Raw genomic sequence first — 15,640 nt, forward strand, 5'->3', positions numbered from 1 at the left:
CCCCTAACACTTACTGTGTTGTCTTTTAACATGCTAGTGGCACTCCTGCTTTTCATTAGGGGATGTTGCATCGTCTGCCGAGTATATTGCTTTCGTAGAGAGTGATTTTAGTGTGCAAATTTGGTACTGATCCCTCTAGGATTTTCCAAGTGTATATAATCATGTATCTCTCCTGCCTGGAGAGATACATGATTATATACACGTGGGAGTACAGGTTTAGGAACTTCAAGCGTTCCCAGTATTTGAGGTGTTTTATCTCAGTTATGCATGCTGTGAAGGTTCTCTGTACATTTTCTAGGTCAGCAATTTCACCTGCCTTGAAAGGTGCTGTTAGTGTGCGGCAATATTCCAGCCTAGATAGAACTAGCGACCTGAAGAGTGTCATCATGGGCTTGGCATCCCTGGTTTTGAAGGTTCTCATTATCCATCTTGTCATTTTTCTAGCAAATGTGATTGATACAATGTTATGGTCCTTGAAGGTGAGATCTTCCGACATAATCACTCCCAGGTCTTTGACATTAGTTTTTCACTATTGTGTGGTTCGAATTTGTTTTATACTCCAATGAAATTTTAATTTCCTCACGTTTACCATATCAGAGTAGTTGAAATTTCTCATCATTGAATTTCATATTGTTTTCTGCAGCCCATTTAAAGATTTGGTTGATGTCTGCCTGGAGCCTTGCAGTGTCTTCAATGGAGGACACTATCATGCAGATTTGGGTGTCATCTGCAAAGGAAGACACGGCACTGTGGCTTATATCCCTGTCTATGTCCGATAGGATGAGGAACAAGATGGGAACGAGTACTGTGCCTTGCGGTACAGAGCTTTTCACCATGGCTGCCTCAGACTTTATTCTGTTGACTACTACTCTTTGTGTTTTGTTTGTCAGGAAATTATAGATCCATCTACCAACTTTTCCTGTTATTCCTTTATCACACATTTTGTGCGCTATCACAACATGGTCACACTTGTTGAAGGCTTTTGCAAAGTCTGTGTATATTACATCTGCATTCTGTTTGTCTTCTAGAGCATCCAGGACCTTGTCATAGTGGTCCAGTAGTTGGGAGAGACAGGAGTGACCTGCTCTAAACCCATGTTGCCCTGGGTTGTGTAACTGATGGATATCTAGATGGGTGGCAGTCTTGCTTCTTAGAACCCTTTCAAAGATTTTTATGATATGGGATGTTAGTGCTATTGGCCTGTAGTTCTTTGCTATTGCTTTACTGCCCTCTTTGTGGAGTGGAGCTATGTCTGTTGTTTTTAGTAACTGTGGGACAACCCCCGTGTCCATGCTCCCTCTCCATAGGATGTTAAAAGCACGTGATAGGGGTCTCTTGCAGTTCTCAATAAACATGAAGTTCTATAAGTCTGGGGTGGGAGTATTGCAAGAAATTCCTGAGAGGTCTGGTTTTGCTGCAGGTTGAAGCAAAGTGATAGGTGGTGTTGGTGGTGATGTTGGTGGTGGTGTTGCTGGTGGTGTTGCTGGTGCTGCAACTGCTCCAACATTTGTTGTCGTTCATAGTTTTTTCCTCTGTATAATTTCCTGCAGCAGCTGTATCCACTAATTATTATCCTGTTTGCGTCTGAACTTCTCTCTCTCTGTGGATTTTTTTGGTGAAAATGGCCATAGCTCTTTTTAACGACCATAAAGCCTCAGACAAATCTTTAGTTGTTAAGATTTGTTATGGTTCTGCATCCTCAGTTTCATCATCATCCTCTTCAGCATGTTGCTGTTCCATCTCCATGAGCTCCTCATTAAATTATTCTTCACCATGTGATTCAAGTAATTCCACTACATCTTCATTTATTTCATTAAATCCAGCCTGGTGTGCCAGCCCAATAATCTCCTGATGAATTTTTCATAATATGCTGCTCAAAACCTGGGAAGTCTGCAATACATTCTGGATAGATTTTATGCCAGACAAGATTCATTTTGGTTGTTTTCACTTCTTGCCATGCCACTACCAAATTGTTAATAGCATTCACAATATGGTAACCACACCAAAATTGCCTTACAGTGGGTTTAGTTTCACCATCTATGAGCTTAATCATTTCCTTAACCCTTTCAGGGTCCGTCCCGTAGATCTACGGCTTTACGTTCAGGGTCCAAACCGTAGATCTACGCCATGAGCTCAGCTCACTCTGATAAACTGTGAGTGGTACATTTGGGCCTAGATATGAGAGAATACATCTATGTGGTATGTGTGCACCACATAAAACAGATCCTGCAGCACACTGTGTATAATGAGAGAAAAAAAATGAAATCATGATTTTTTGATTAAAACAGCAACTTTGCAGTGTATTTTCGTATGTTTTTTATAGTTGTATTTGCGATTTCTTGGTCTCATTTGATAGAATGGAAGACATATTACAGAAATAGAGATGATTTTGATTGGTTTTAGCACTGGAAATGGCTTGAAACTGAGCTCAAAGTAGCAGAAATGTTAAATTTTTGCCGATATTCAAGAGTAAACAAACGACCTCACACGTCTAATACACGTCAGCTGGTGGGTCTAATATACATTCACAAATATGGTGATGATATTTATACAATTATTACAGTATTGCATAACAGTAAATCTTCTATTTTTTGGTGTGAATAAAAATTCATTATGTGAATAAAAAAATCAAAATGGAATTTATTTGTAAAGCCTCAAAACATAACTAATGAACAGAGGAAATGTTAGTTTAGTGCCAGGAATGCCTACATTGTTCATTCTGGACCCTATTTTGAAATTGGAATATTTTGAACTTTGTGTTAAATTGGCCAAATTAACAATTTCCGATCACTTTATTTTGTAGTTGAAACAGTTGACTTGGCGATTTCTTGTGCTCAATCGATAGAATAGAAGTAATACTAGTGAAATGGCTAAGAATTTGGTTGATTGGAATAATGTAATTGGCCTAAAATTGGAGTCAAATTCGGCAAAATCGCCGATTCGTAAATATCGCTGACACATCAAAATTCGCGAGAGCATAATTTCGTCAATTTTCCACCAAATTTCGTACTTTTTGTTTTATTACCTTCACAAAAAGATTCTCTACGATTTCATAAGAAAAAATAACAAATTTTTTTTTTGAAAATTCTTGGACACTGGTGCGTGACTCCAGATTTGGGCCTTGGACCCTGAAAGGGTTAAAGGTGCACTGTAAATAGTAGGTTTTGAATGTTGCTATAACACCCTGGTTGTATTTGGAGGCAGTAAAGTTACTTGAACATTATCTGTGACGTCATTCAGGTTAGGTGGGTGACCTGGAGCATTGTCCAGAAGAGGCCAAGCTTCATTTTCAAGGTTCTTAGCCCAACAGTATTCTTTGATGGCAAACTCCACACAGACAGTGGCCCTCGCTTGGAATCAATTTTTTTTTCTCATCTGTATTATAACGAAACGACTTTATTTGAGGACCTACTGTATAATGTCTAGTACATCATTTATAATATTTTTTTTATTCTTTTATTATCACACTGGCCGATTCCCACCAAGGCAGGGTGGCCCGAAAAAGAAAAACTTTCACCATCATTCACTCCATCACTGTCTTGCCAGAAGGGTGCTTTACACTACAGTTTTTAAACTGCAACATTAACACCCCTCCTTCAGAGTGCAGGCACTGTACTTCCCATCTCCAGGACTCAAGTCCGGCCTGCCGGTTTCCCTGAATCCCTTCATAAATGTTACTTTGCTCACACTCCAACAGCACGTCAAGTATTAAAAACCATTTGTCTCCATTCACTCCTATCAAACATGCTCACGCATGCCTGCTGGAAGTCCAAGCCCCTCGCACACAAAACCTCCTTTACCCCCTCCCTCCAACCTTTCCTAGGCCGACCCCTACCCCGCCTACCTTCCACTACAGACTGATACACTCTTGAAGTCATTCTGTTTCGCTCCATTCTCTCTACATGTCTGAACCACCTCAACAACCCTTCCTCAGCCCTCTGGACAACAGGTTTGGTAATCCCGCACCTCCTCCTAACTTCCAAACTACGAATTCTCTGCATTATATATATATTATTATATATATATTACATATATATTATATATATATTATATATATTATATATATTATATATTCTTCTTTCTTTCAACAAACCAGCCATATCCCACCAAGGTGGGGTGGCCCAAAAGGAAAAATGAAAGTTTCTCCTTTTACATTTAGTAATATATACAGGAGAAGGGGTTACTAGCCCCTTGCTCCCGGCATTTTAGTCGCCTCTTACAACACGCATAGCTTACGGAGGAAGAATTCTGTTCCACTTCCCCATGGAGATAAGAGGAAATAAACAAGAACTAGAAAGAAAATAGAAGAAAACCAAGATGGGTGTGTACATATATGTTTGTACATGTATGTGTAGTGTGACCTAAGTGTCAGTAGAAGTAGCAAGACGTACCTGAAATCTTGCATGTTTATGAGACAGAAAAAAAGACACCAGCAATCCTACCATCATGTAAAACAATTACAGGCTTCCGTTTTACACTCACTTGGCAGGACGGTAGTACCTCCCTGGGCGGTTGCTGTCTACCAACCCACTACCTAGGATATATTATATATATTATATATATATTATATATATATTATATATATAGGAGTGATTGGTGGAATGATGACGTAAAGGGTGTGATAAAAGAGAAAAAGGTAGCTTACGAGAGGTTTTTACAAAGCAGAAGTGTTATAAGAAGAGCAGAGTATATGGAGAGTAAAAGAAAGGTGAAGAGAGTGGTGAGAGAGTGCAAAAGGAGAGCAGATGAAAGAGTGGGAGAGGCACTGTCAAGAAATTTTAATGAAAATAAGAAAAAAATTTTGGAGTGAGTTAAACAAGTTAAGAAAGCCTAGGGAAAGTATGGATTTGTCCATTAAAAACAGAGTAGGGGAGTTAGTAGATGGGGAGAGGGAGGTATTAGGTAGATGGCAAGAATATTTTGAGGAACTTTTAAATGTTGAGGAAGAAAGGGAGGCGGTAATTTCATGCACTGGCCAGGGAGGTACACCATCTTTTAGGAGTGAAGAAGAGCGAAATGTAAGTGTGGTGGAGGTACGTGAGGCATTACGTAGAATGAAATGGGGTAAAGCAGCTGGAACTGATGGGATCATGACAGAAATGTTAAAAGCAGGGGGGGATATAGTGTTGGAGTGGTTGGTACTTTTGTTTAATAAATGTATGAAAGAGGGGAAGGTACCTAGGGATTGGCGGAGAGCATGTATAGTCCCTTTATATAAAGGGAAAGGGGACAAAAGAGATTGTAAAAATTATAGAGGAATAAGTTTACTGAGTATACCAGGAAAAGTATATGGTAGAGTTATAATTGAAAGAATTAGAGGTAAGACAGGATGTAGAATTGCGGATGAGCAAGGAGGCTTCAGAGTGGGTAGGGGATGTGTAGATCAAGTGTTTACATTGAAGCATATATGTGAACAGTATTTAGATAAAGGTAGGGAAGTTTTTATTTCATTTATGGATTTAGAAAAGGCATATGATAGAGTGGATAGAGGAGCAATGTGGCAGATGTTGCAAGTTTATGGAATAGGTGGTAAGTTACTAAATGCTGTAAAGAGCTTTTATGAGGATAGTGAGGCTCAGGTTAGGGTGTGTAGAAGAGAGGGAGAATACTTCCCGGTAAAAGTAGGTCTTAGACAGGGATGTGTAATGTCACCATGGTTGTTTAATATATTTATAGATGGGGTTGTAAAAGAAGTAAATGCTAGGGTGTTTGGGAGAGGGGTGGGATTAAATTATGGGGAATCAAATTCAAAATGGGAATTGACACAGTTACTTTTTGCAGATGATACTGTGCTTATGGGAGATTCTAAAGAAAAATTGCAAAGGTTAGTGGATGAGTTTGAGAATGTGTGTAAAGGTAGAAAGTTGAAAGTGAACATAGAAAAGAGTAAGGTGATGAGGGTATCAAATGATTTAGATAAAGAAAAATTGGATATCAAATTGGGGAGGAGGAGTATGGAAGAAGTGAATGTTTTCAGATACTTGGGAGTTGACGTGTCGGCGGATGGATTTATGAAGGATGAGGTTAATCATAGAATTGATGAGGGAAAAAAGGTGAGTGGTGCGTTGAGGTATATGTGGAGTCAAAAAACGTTATCTATGGAGGCAAAGAAGGGAATGTATGAAAGTATAGTAGTACCAACACTCTTATATGGATGTGAAGCTTGGGTGGTAAATGCAGCAGCGAGGAGACGGTTGGAGGCAGTGGAGATGTCCTGTTTAAGGGCAATGTGTGGTGTAAATATTATGCAGAAAATTCGGAGTGTGGAAATTAGGAGAAGGTGTGGAGTTAATAAAAGCATTAGTCAGAGGGCAGAAGAGGGGTTGTTGAGGTGGTTTGGTCATTTAGAGAGAATGGATCAAAGTAGAATGACATGGAAAGCATATAAATCTATAGGGGAAGGAAAGAGGGGTAGGGGTCGTCCTCGAAAGGGTTGGAAAGAGGGGGTAAAGGAGGTTTTGTGGGCGAGGGGCTTGGACTTCCAGCAAGCGTGCATGAGCGTGTTAGATAGGAGTGAATGGAGACGAATGATACTTGGGACCTGACGATCTGTTGGAGTGTGAGCAGGGTAATATTTAGTGAAGGGATTCAGGGAAACCGGTTATTTTCATATAGTCGGACTTGAGTCCTGGAAATGGGAAGTACAATGCCTGCACTTTAAAGGAGGGGTTTGGGATATTGGCAGTTTGGAGGGATATGTTGTGTATCTTTATACGTATATGCTTCTAAACTGTTGTATTCTGAGCACCTCTGCAAAAGCAGTGATAATGTGTGAGTGTGGTGAAAGTGTTGAATGATGATGAAAGTATTTTCTTTTTGGGGATTTTCTTTCTTTTTTTTGGGTCACCCTGCCTCGGTGGGAGACGACCGACTTGTTGAAAAAAAAAAAATATATATATATATATATATATAATGATAACAAAAAGATTAGGTGATGAAAGATTGAATATCAGATTGGAGGGAGAGAGTATGGAGGAGGTGAACGTATTCAGATATTTGGGAGTGGACGTGTCAGCGGATGGGTCTATGAAAGATGAGGTGAATCATAGAATTGATGAGGGAAAAAGAGTGAGTGGTGCACTTAGGAGTCTGTGGAGACAGAGAACTTTGTCCTTGGAGGCAAAGAGGGGAATGTATGAGAGTATAGTTTTACCAACGCTCTTATATGGGTGTGAAGCATGGGTGATGAATGTTGCAGCGAGGAGAAGGCTGGAGGCAGTGGAGATGTCATGTCTGAGGGCAATGTGTGGTGTGAATATAATGCAGAGAATTCGTAGTTTGGAAGTTAGGAGGAGGTGCGGGATTACCAAAACTGTTGTCCAGAGGGCTGAGGAAGGGTTGTTGAGGTGGTTCGGACATGTAGAGAGAATGGAGCGAAACAGAATAACTTCAAGAGTGTATCAGTCTGTAGTGGAAGGAAGGCGGGGTAGGGGTCGGCCTAGGAAGGGTTGGAGGGAGGGGGTAAAGGAGGTTTTGTGTGCGAGGGGCTTGGACTTCCAGCAGGCATGCGTGAGCGTGTTTGATAGGAGTGAATGGAGACAAATGGTTTTTAATACTTGACGTGCTGTTGGAGTGTGAGCAAGGTAACATTTATGAAGGGATTCAGGGAAACCGGCAGGCCGGACTTGAGTCCTGGAGATGGGAAGTACAGTGCCTGCACTCTGAAGGAGGGGTGTTAATGTTGCAGTTTAAAAACTGTAGTGTAAAGCACCCTTCTGGCAAGACAGTGATGGAGTGAATGATGGTGAAAGTTTTTCTTTTTCGGGCCACCCTGCCTTGGTGGGAATCGGCCAGTGTGATAATAAATAAATAAAAAATATATATATATATATGTGTATATATATATGTATATATATATGTGTATATATATATGTATATATATAAATATATAAATATATATACATGTATATATATGTACCCTGCCTCGGTGGGAGACGGCCGACTTGTTGAAAAAAAAATATATATAGTATATTTATATATATATATATATATATATATATATATATATATATATATATATATATATATATATATATATATATATATTATTATTATATATATATTATTTATAATATATGATTATGAAATAATTTGACAGATTTCTAAAATATGTATAATTAACAAAATTTTATCATTTGTTGATTAATGTAAATAAATAAGTACAGTGGACCCCCGCATAGCGATTTTAATCCGTGCAAGAGGGCTCGTTGTTATGCGAAATGATTGGTATGCAAATGAATTTTCCCTATAAGAAATAATGGAAATCAAATTAATCCGTGCAAGACACCCAAAAGTATGAAAAAAAAAAAATTTTACCACATGAAATGTTAATTTTAATACACACAAACTGAAAAAGGTATGCACAATTACATGACACTTACTTTTATTGAAGATCTGGTGATGATTGATGGGATGGGAGGAGGGGAGAGAGAGTGTTAGTGTTTAGAAGGGGAATCCCCTTCCATTAAGACTTGAGGTGTCGAGTCCTTTTCTGGGGTTACTTCCCTTCTTCTTTTAATGCCACTAGGACCAGCTTCAGAGTCACTGGACTTCTTTCGCACAACATATCTGTCCATAGTGGCCTGTACCTCTCGTTTCTTTATGACTTCCCTAAAGTGTTTCACAACATTGTCAGTGTAATAGTCACCAGCACGGCTTGCAATAGCTGTGTGAGGGTGATTTTCATCAAAAAAGGCTTTCACTTCAAGCCACTTTGCACACATTTCCTTAATCTTTGTAGTAGGCAACTTCTTCAATTTCTCTCTCCCCTCCTCTGAACCAGTTTCCTCAGGTCTGGCCTCTTGCTGTTGAAGTTGATCTATCAGCTCATCAGTGGTTAGTTCTTCATTGTCCTCCTCCACCAACTCTTCCACATCCTCCCCACTAACCTCCAACCCCAAGGACTTTCCCAATGCCACAATGGATTCCTCAACTGGCATAATCCTCTCAGGGTTAGCCTCAAACCCTTCAAAATCCCTTTTGTCTACACATTCTGGCCACAGTTTCTTCCAAGCAGAGTTCAAGGTCTTCTTAGTCACTCCCTCCCAAGCCTTACCTATAAGGTTTACACAAATGAGGATATTAAAGTGCTCTCTCCAAAACTCTCTTAGAGTCAGTTGAGTTTCTGAGGTCACTACAAAGCACCTTTCAAACAGAGCTTTTGTGTACAGTTTTTTGAAGTTTGCAATAATCTGCTGGTCCATGGGCTGCAGGAGAGGAGTGGTATTAGGAGGCAAAAACTTGATGTTAATGAATTTCATGTCCCCATAAAGTCGCTCTGCCACGTCTGTAGGATGACCAGGGGCATTGTCTAACACCAGGAGGCACTTAAGTTCTAATTTCTTTTCAGTTAGGTAATCTTTCACATTGGGGGCAAATGCATGGTGTAACCAGTCATAGAAAAAGTCCCTAGTGACCCATGCCTTACTGTTTGCCCTCCACAGCACACACAAATTCTCCTTGAGGACATTCTTTTGCCTGAACGGTCTGGGAGTTTCAGAGTGATACACTAATAAAGGCTTCACTTTGCAATCACCAGTAGCATTGGAACACATCAACAAAGTAAGCCTGTCTTTCATAGGCTTATGTCTTGGGAGTGCCTTTTCCTCCTCAGTAATGTAGGTCCTGCTTGGCATTTTCTTCCAAAACATGCCTGTTTCATCACAATTAAACACTTGTTCAGGTTTCAGTCCTTCACTGTCTATGTACTTCTTGAATTCCTGCACATATTTTTCAGCTGCTTTGTGGTCCGAACTGGCAGCCTCACCATGCCTTATCACACTATGTATGCCACTACGCTTCTTAAATCTCTCAAACCAACCTTTGCTGGCCTTAAATTCACTCACATCAGCACTAGTTGCAGGCATTTTTTTAATTAAATCCTCATGCAACTTCCTAGCCTTTTCGCTTATGATCGCTTGAGAGACGCTATCTCCTGCTAGCTGTTTTTCATTTATCCACACCAATAAGAGTCTCTCAACATCTTCCATCACTTGCGATCTTTGTTTCGAAAACACAGTTAAACCTTTGGCAAGAACAGCTTCCTTGATTGCCTTTCTGGTGCCCACAATAGTAGCGATGGTTGATTGGGGTTTCTTGTACAACCTGGCCAGGTCGGCGATACGCACTCCACTTTCATACTTATCAATGATCTCTTTCTTCATCTCTATTGTAATTCTAACCCTTATTGCTGTAGGGTTGGCACTAGAAGCTTTCTTGGGGCCCATGGTCACTTATTTTCCAGATAAAGCACCGAAAACAATGTAATAATACGAAATGTTCCGATTGTATGCTTGGATGTTACCGCGGAGGCTGGCTGGTAAACAATGGCACGGGCGGCACATGTGAGGCTGGCTGAGGGCGCACATTGGACGCGTCTCGGACGAACAGCGGTGAGCGGGTTTTTAAGCGGTATGCGAGGCAAAATTTTTGCGATTAAAGCAAGCGGTATGCGGATTAATCGTTATGTGATGCCAACGGTATGCGGGGGTCCACTGTATAATTTATAATTTTCTTTCGTTTTTCTTTTTGGGCCACCCTACCTTGGTGGGATACAGCCGGTTTGTTAAAAAAAAAAATTATAATATTATAATTTTTTGAATGTGTTTCCTTCTTTGAGTCACCCTGTCTTAGCAGATGTCTGTTTAAGCAAAAAAAAAAAAAATAACTTGTTTAACATAAAAAAATCTTATTTATATCTAACAATAACAACCCATAAAAAATTGTTAGATGTGAGGAAAAATAATTACTTTTGAAATTTTAGGGAATTTATCGTTAATGTTTTCTCATTAAATTTCTAGTATACAGAAAGTAGTTCAACTTCTTCAATAAGACTGATGAAGGTAAGTGACCCCAGGCTCAAGGAAGATACTGTACCTTGATACTGATAAAGAACTCCTAATGCAAGGAATTAGACTTGTCCTCCTCTTCCTTACCTCCTCTTTTCCAGGCACTGTTATGACCCCTGTGGGTGTGGCACTTTCCATTAAATATAATAGTAATTCTAGCTCTGATGAAGCAAAGGGTAGTGCAGACTGTTAGATGGGACCAAATGTCCTGTTGAGGAAGTATATACACTGGTGTCAAACATTATCATAATCCTGCCCACACAGCAACACTGCCACCACTCATTATGAAATGAATGAAGAGCTGTGTTTGATTGTCTGTGGAACTGTATCCTGTGCCATGCAATTCAAGGATGCCAAAAATGCTTTCAAAGAGTTGCCAGAAGTGAATGCTGTCAGAGTTGTGAGGAATGGATGCATTCCAAGAGACACTGAGGTCATTCCAAATTTCACCTACAGAATCTAGCATAGAATGTAGTAGAATAAGAAAAATTACCTTTTAAAAAATATTCATTGACACCCATAGAAAAAAATTCAGGAAGATCTTGGACTGCTTGTCACATACTCTTACCACAGGACACCATATTTGTGTATGAGACTTCTCATGGATGCAGTGCTTCCCAACAAGGCAGGCAATTATTATGCAGCCAGCATCCTAGGCAGAGCTAACATCTATAGCATTGCTGCAGTGTTCTCACGAGTTGAGAAGTTTTGGGATTGGTGGTGACGGCAGCTGGGATGGTCATACTTGTGATGGTGAAGCTAGTTGTTTTGCTGATGACTTGAAAAAGAGGGGGAAGGTGTTAAGGAATTTAAGAGGGGTTGGTAGTTGTGAAAGGGGTTGTAGAAGGGGTTAGGGGATTTAAGAAGGGTTGGTAGATATGAAAAGGATTGAAGTTGAGATTGTTTGGTGGGTGAGGGGGTTGAGTGTATATATAACATTGCAGGTTTGTTTCTGTCTATGGCTCAACATGTCTACTTTCTATGCTAAAATCCATACCCTTATGTTCCTGCCCTCTGACTTTCAGGATGTGGGGGTGAAGAGTATTTGCACTTCCTGGTTTTTCCCTACACATCCTTCTCTCTCTCTGTAGTTCATGTAAAAGAGAAATAGGTTTTCTTTTTTCAGTGTTTTTTTGCCAATCTGTTGTAAATATGATGTTGCAAATCTTCCTTAAAATACCATTCAAATCAGTATGTAGTACAGTATTTTACTCTAGTTAGGTCTTCAATGAATACAGAGGTAAATGTTTTTAATAATGGAAACAAGATATTAAACAATCCTGGAAAAATAGTTAAAAATGTTTTTGTTTCAGGTGTTGGAAGCAGCTAGTCATAAAAACTTGGCTAGTGAACCTGAAAAAAAGGAAGCGCGAGTAACACCAGAAAACTTAAAGAAAAATATTCAACAATTTGCATCAGACATTGATGCCTTTACTGAAAATGCTGGTTTATTGCAGGTAAATGAGATCAATGTTGTACTAGTATAGTATATGATGAAACTGTTGCTAGTAAATGCCAGGATATCATGTATTGTACAAATACATGATAATGCCAGGATATCCTACATTGTACAAAGTCAGAAATCATGCTTTGTGATATACAGTGAACCCCTGACTTATGATGTTAATCCGTTCCAGAGAGCTCATCACAAGACGAAATTATCGTAAGTCAAATTAATTTTCCCCATAAGAAATAATGGAAATCCAATTAATCCATTCCAGACACCTAAAAGTATGAATTTTTTTTTTTTTTAACACATGAAATATACATTTTCCTACACAAAAAGAAGGATACATGCACAATATATATTGTGTACTACTAAATGAATAATACTAAATACTAAATGAAGAATAAATGACACTTAGCTTCATTGAAGCTGTAGTGATGTGTGATGAGATGGGAGGAGGGGAGATGGAAGTGTATTAATTTTTGGAAGGCGAATCCCATTCCATAAGGACTTTAGGTAGCAAGTCCTTTTCCAGGGTTACTTTCCTTCTTTGTTTTTTAATGCCCCTGGGAACAACTTGAGAGTCACTGGACCTTTGTCGCACCAAAAATCTGTCCATAGTGCTCTGTACCTCATGTTCTTTTAAGGTTTTCTTGAAGTGGTTCACAACATTGTCACTGTAAAAGTCACCAGCACGGCTTGCAATAGCTGTGTCAGGGTGATTTTCTTCCATAAAGGTTTGCACGTCAACCCACTTTGCACAAATTTCCTTAATCTTTGAAGAAGGCAACTTCCTCCATTTCTCTCTCCCCTCCTCTGAAGCAGTTTCCTCAGTTGTGGCCTTAGTGGTTATGTCTTCAACCTTCATCCTCTACCAATTCTTCCACATCCTCCCCACTAACCTCTAACCCTAAGGACTTCCTCAATGCCACAATAGATTCCACAACTGGCATAGGCTCCTGAGGGTTAGCCCCAGATCCTTCAAAATCCCTCTCTTGTACACATTTGGCCACAATTTCCTCGAAGCAGAGTTCAGGGTTCTCTTAGTCACTCCCTCCCAAGCCTTACTTATAAGGTTTATGCAACTGAGGATACTAAAGTGATCTTTCCAAAACTCTCTTAGGGTCAGTTGAGTGTCTGAGGTCACTTCAAAGCACTTTTGAAACTCCTTTGGTATACAGTTTCTTAAAATTTGAAATGATCTGCTGGTCCATGGGCTGGAGGAGAGGAATGTTATTAGGAGGCAAAAACTTCACTTTTATGATGCTCAACTCCCCCGAAATTCGCTCTGCCAAGTCTGAAGGATGACCAGGAGCACTGTCTAATACCAGGAGGCACTTAAGTTTCAATTTATTTTCCAGGATATAATTTTTCAAAGTGGGGCCAAATGCATGGTAAAACCAGTCATAGAAAAAGTCCCTAGTGGCCCATTCCTTACTGGTTTGCCCTCCACATCACACACAAATTAACCTTGATGACATTGTTTTTCCTGAACACTCTAGGAGTTTCAGAGGGATAAATAACAAAAAAAGGCACAATACCATGACTGGAACGATACACAAATAACCCGCACGTAAAAGAGAGAAGCTTACGACGACACACCCAGATGCCGCACATGTGCGGCGTCTGGGTGTGTCTGTTGTGAACGTTTCGCCATCCAGTGGCTGGCTGGATGGCGAGGCGTCTACGAAAGGGATGCCCGGGTGTTGTGCATGTGTCTTAATTTCATCTTGTTGGTATTATATACAGGAAGGCCCCGCTTTACGGCGTTTCACTTTACGGCGTTCCGCTAATACGGACATTTCAAATTATGACCAAAACTCGCTATACGGCTCCCCCCACCTGACTTTCTAATACGGTCACCATGCCCCACCCTGTTTGTTTACATTCTCCATGAGCTCAATAAGCACTAAGTCTCTCCATTTTGTCTGGGAACTCCAAAATTTCAAATGTTTTTAAAAGTTATTTCATATTTTATATATACTCTGATAATTATACTTATGTATACCTGTACCTAAATAAACTTTCATAATGTGCTGGCATGCAGGTACACATTAAAATTGGTAAGTGTCTTATGTCTCCAGACGTCATATTAGTAATGATAATAATAATCATCGAGTCATTTAAATGTCGTATATTACGTTAATATACACATTTTCATTAATCCATCCATGATATTTTTTTCAAAATTATATAATAAACACGATGCATAACATATAAATAAGATAAATACACCCCACAGTAGAATAAATAAACATAAATGTGAGATGTGGTAGCAGACGACTTGCACAAGTGACGCCATATTAGAAATAATAATAATAATAATAACAATACTCACCGAGTCTCATTAAATGTCGTATATTACGGTAATATACACATTTTCATTAATCCATCCATGATATTTTTTTCAAAATTATATAATAAACACGATGCATAACATATAAATAAGATAAATACATCCCACAGTAGAATAAATAAACATAAATGTGAGATGTGGTAGCAGACGACTTGCACAAGTGACGCCATATTAGAAATGATAATAATAATAACAATACTCACCGAGTCTCATTAAATGTCGTATATTACGTTAATATACACATTTTCATTAATCCATCCATGATATTTTTTTTCAAAATTATATAATAAACACGATACATAACATAAAATGATGATAAATACACCCCACAATAGAATAAATAAACATAAATATAAGATGTGGGAGCCACATAACTTGTACAAGTGACGGCAAGAATAACATTTTCTCTAATCTAACATAAGAGAAAATGTGTTACTGGGGGTAACTGTAGAAAATTATTCCTTTCGTATGTAAGTAAGTTTATTCAGGTATACACAAATACAGTTACATAGATTATCATACATAACAACATATGTGTAGAGAACCTAGGATAACCCAAAAAAGTCAGTGTGACTTATTTCCATTGCCTTCACTCAGAGCTTCATTTCTTCTCAAAATGATGTTACATGAGAATGGGAGTGTTCTTTATTAATTCTACCGTATCAATGTAGAGACAACCTGTACACAATGTAACTTGTACACAAACCAGACGTGTACACTTCGTTTGTTTACAAAACTTACGTTCGCCTGGTTTGTTTACATAACTCTGCGCCTGTCCCCTCTCATGTACTCATTCTTTCTCTCTCTCATTTATTCGTTTTATCTCATTTACTTACTCCTGACCCTACATTAAGACTACAAATATTTTAAGGTAAGTAATGAGTGAACTGTATATACATTTTATCGCTCTGGGATGCTTAAATATCATAGAATAGTATGTGTGGGTGGGGTGGCCTGGCAAGGTAGCCTGGCTATTACCATACATACCAC

The 15,640-nt window shown here is 39.1% G+C and overlaps 1 protein-coding gene across 5 annotated transcripts in view; it reads left to right on the forward strand.

Moving 5' to 3' along the window:
• Positions 1-12,304, forward strand: part of LOC128691603 (sec1 family domain-containing protein 2-like) — a gene marked incomplete at its 3' end in the record, with an annotated part of 115,605 nt that extends 103,301 nt beyond the window's left edge. For all 5 annotated transcript variants that reach the window (XM_070098481.1, XM_070098482.1, XM_070098480.1 and 2 more), the window contains 1 exon segment: positions 12,161-12,304. In XM_070098481.1, the coding sequence (XP_069954582.1) occupies positions 12,161-12,304 (144 nt within the window).
• Positions 12,305-15,640: the final 3,336 nt, after the last annotated feature.

This window comes from Cherax quadricarinatus, chromosome 62, assembly GCF_038502225.1.
Source record: "Cherax quadricarinatus isolate ZL_2023a chromosome 62, ASM3850222v1, whole genome shotgun sequence".
NCBI classification, from domain to species: Eukaryota; Metazoa; Arthropoda; class Malacostraca; order Decapoda; family Parastacidae; genus Cherax; species Cherax quadricarinatus.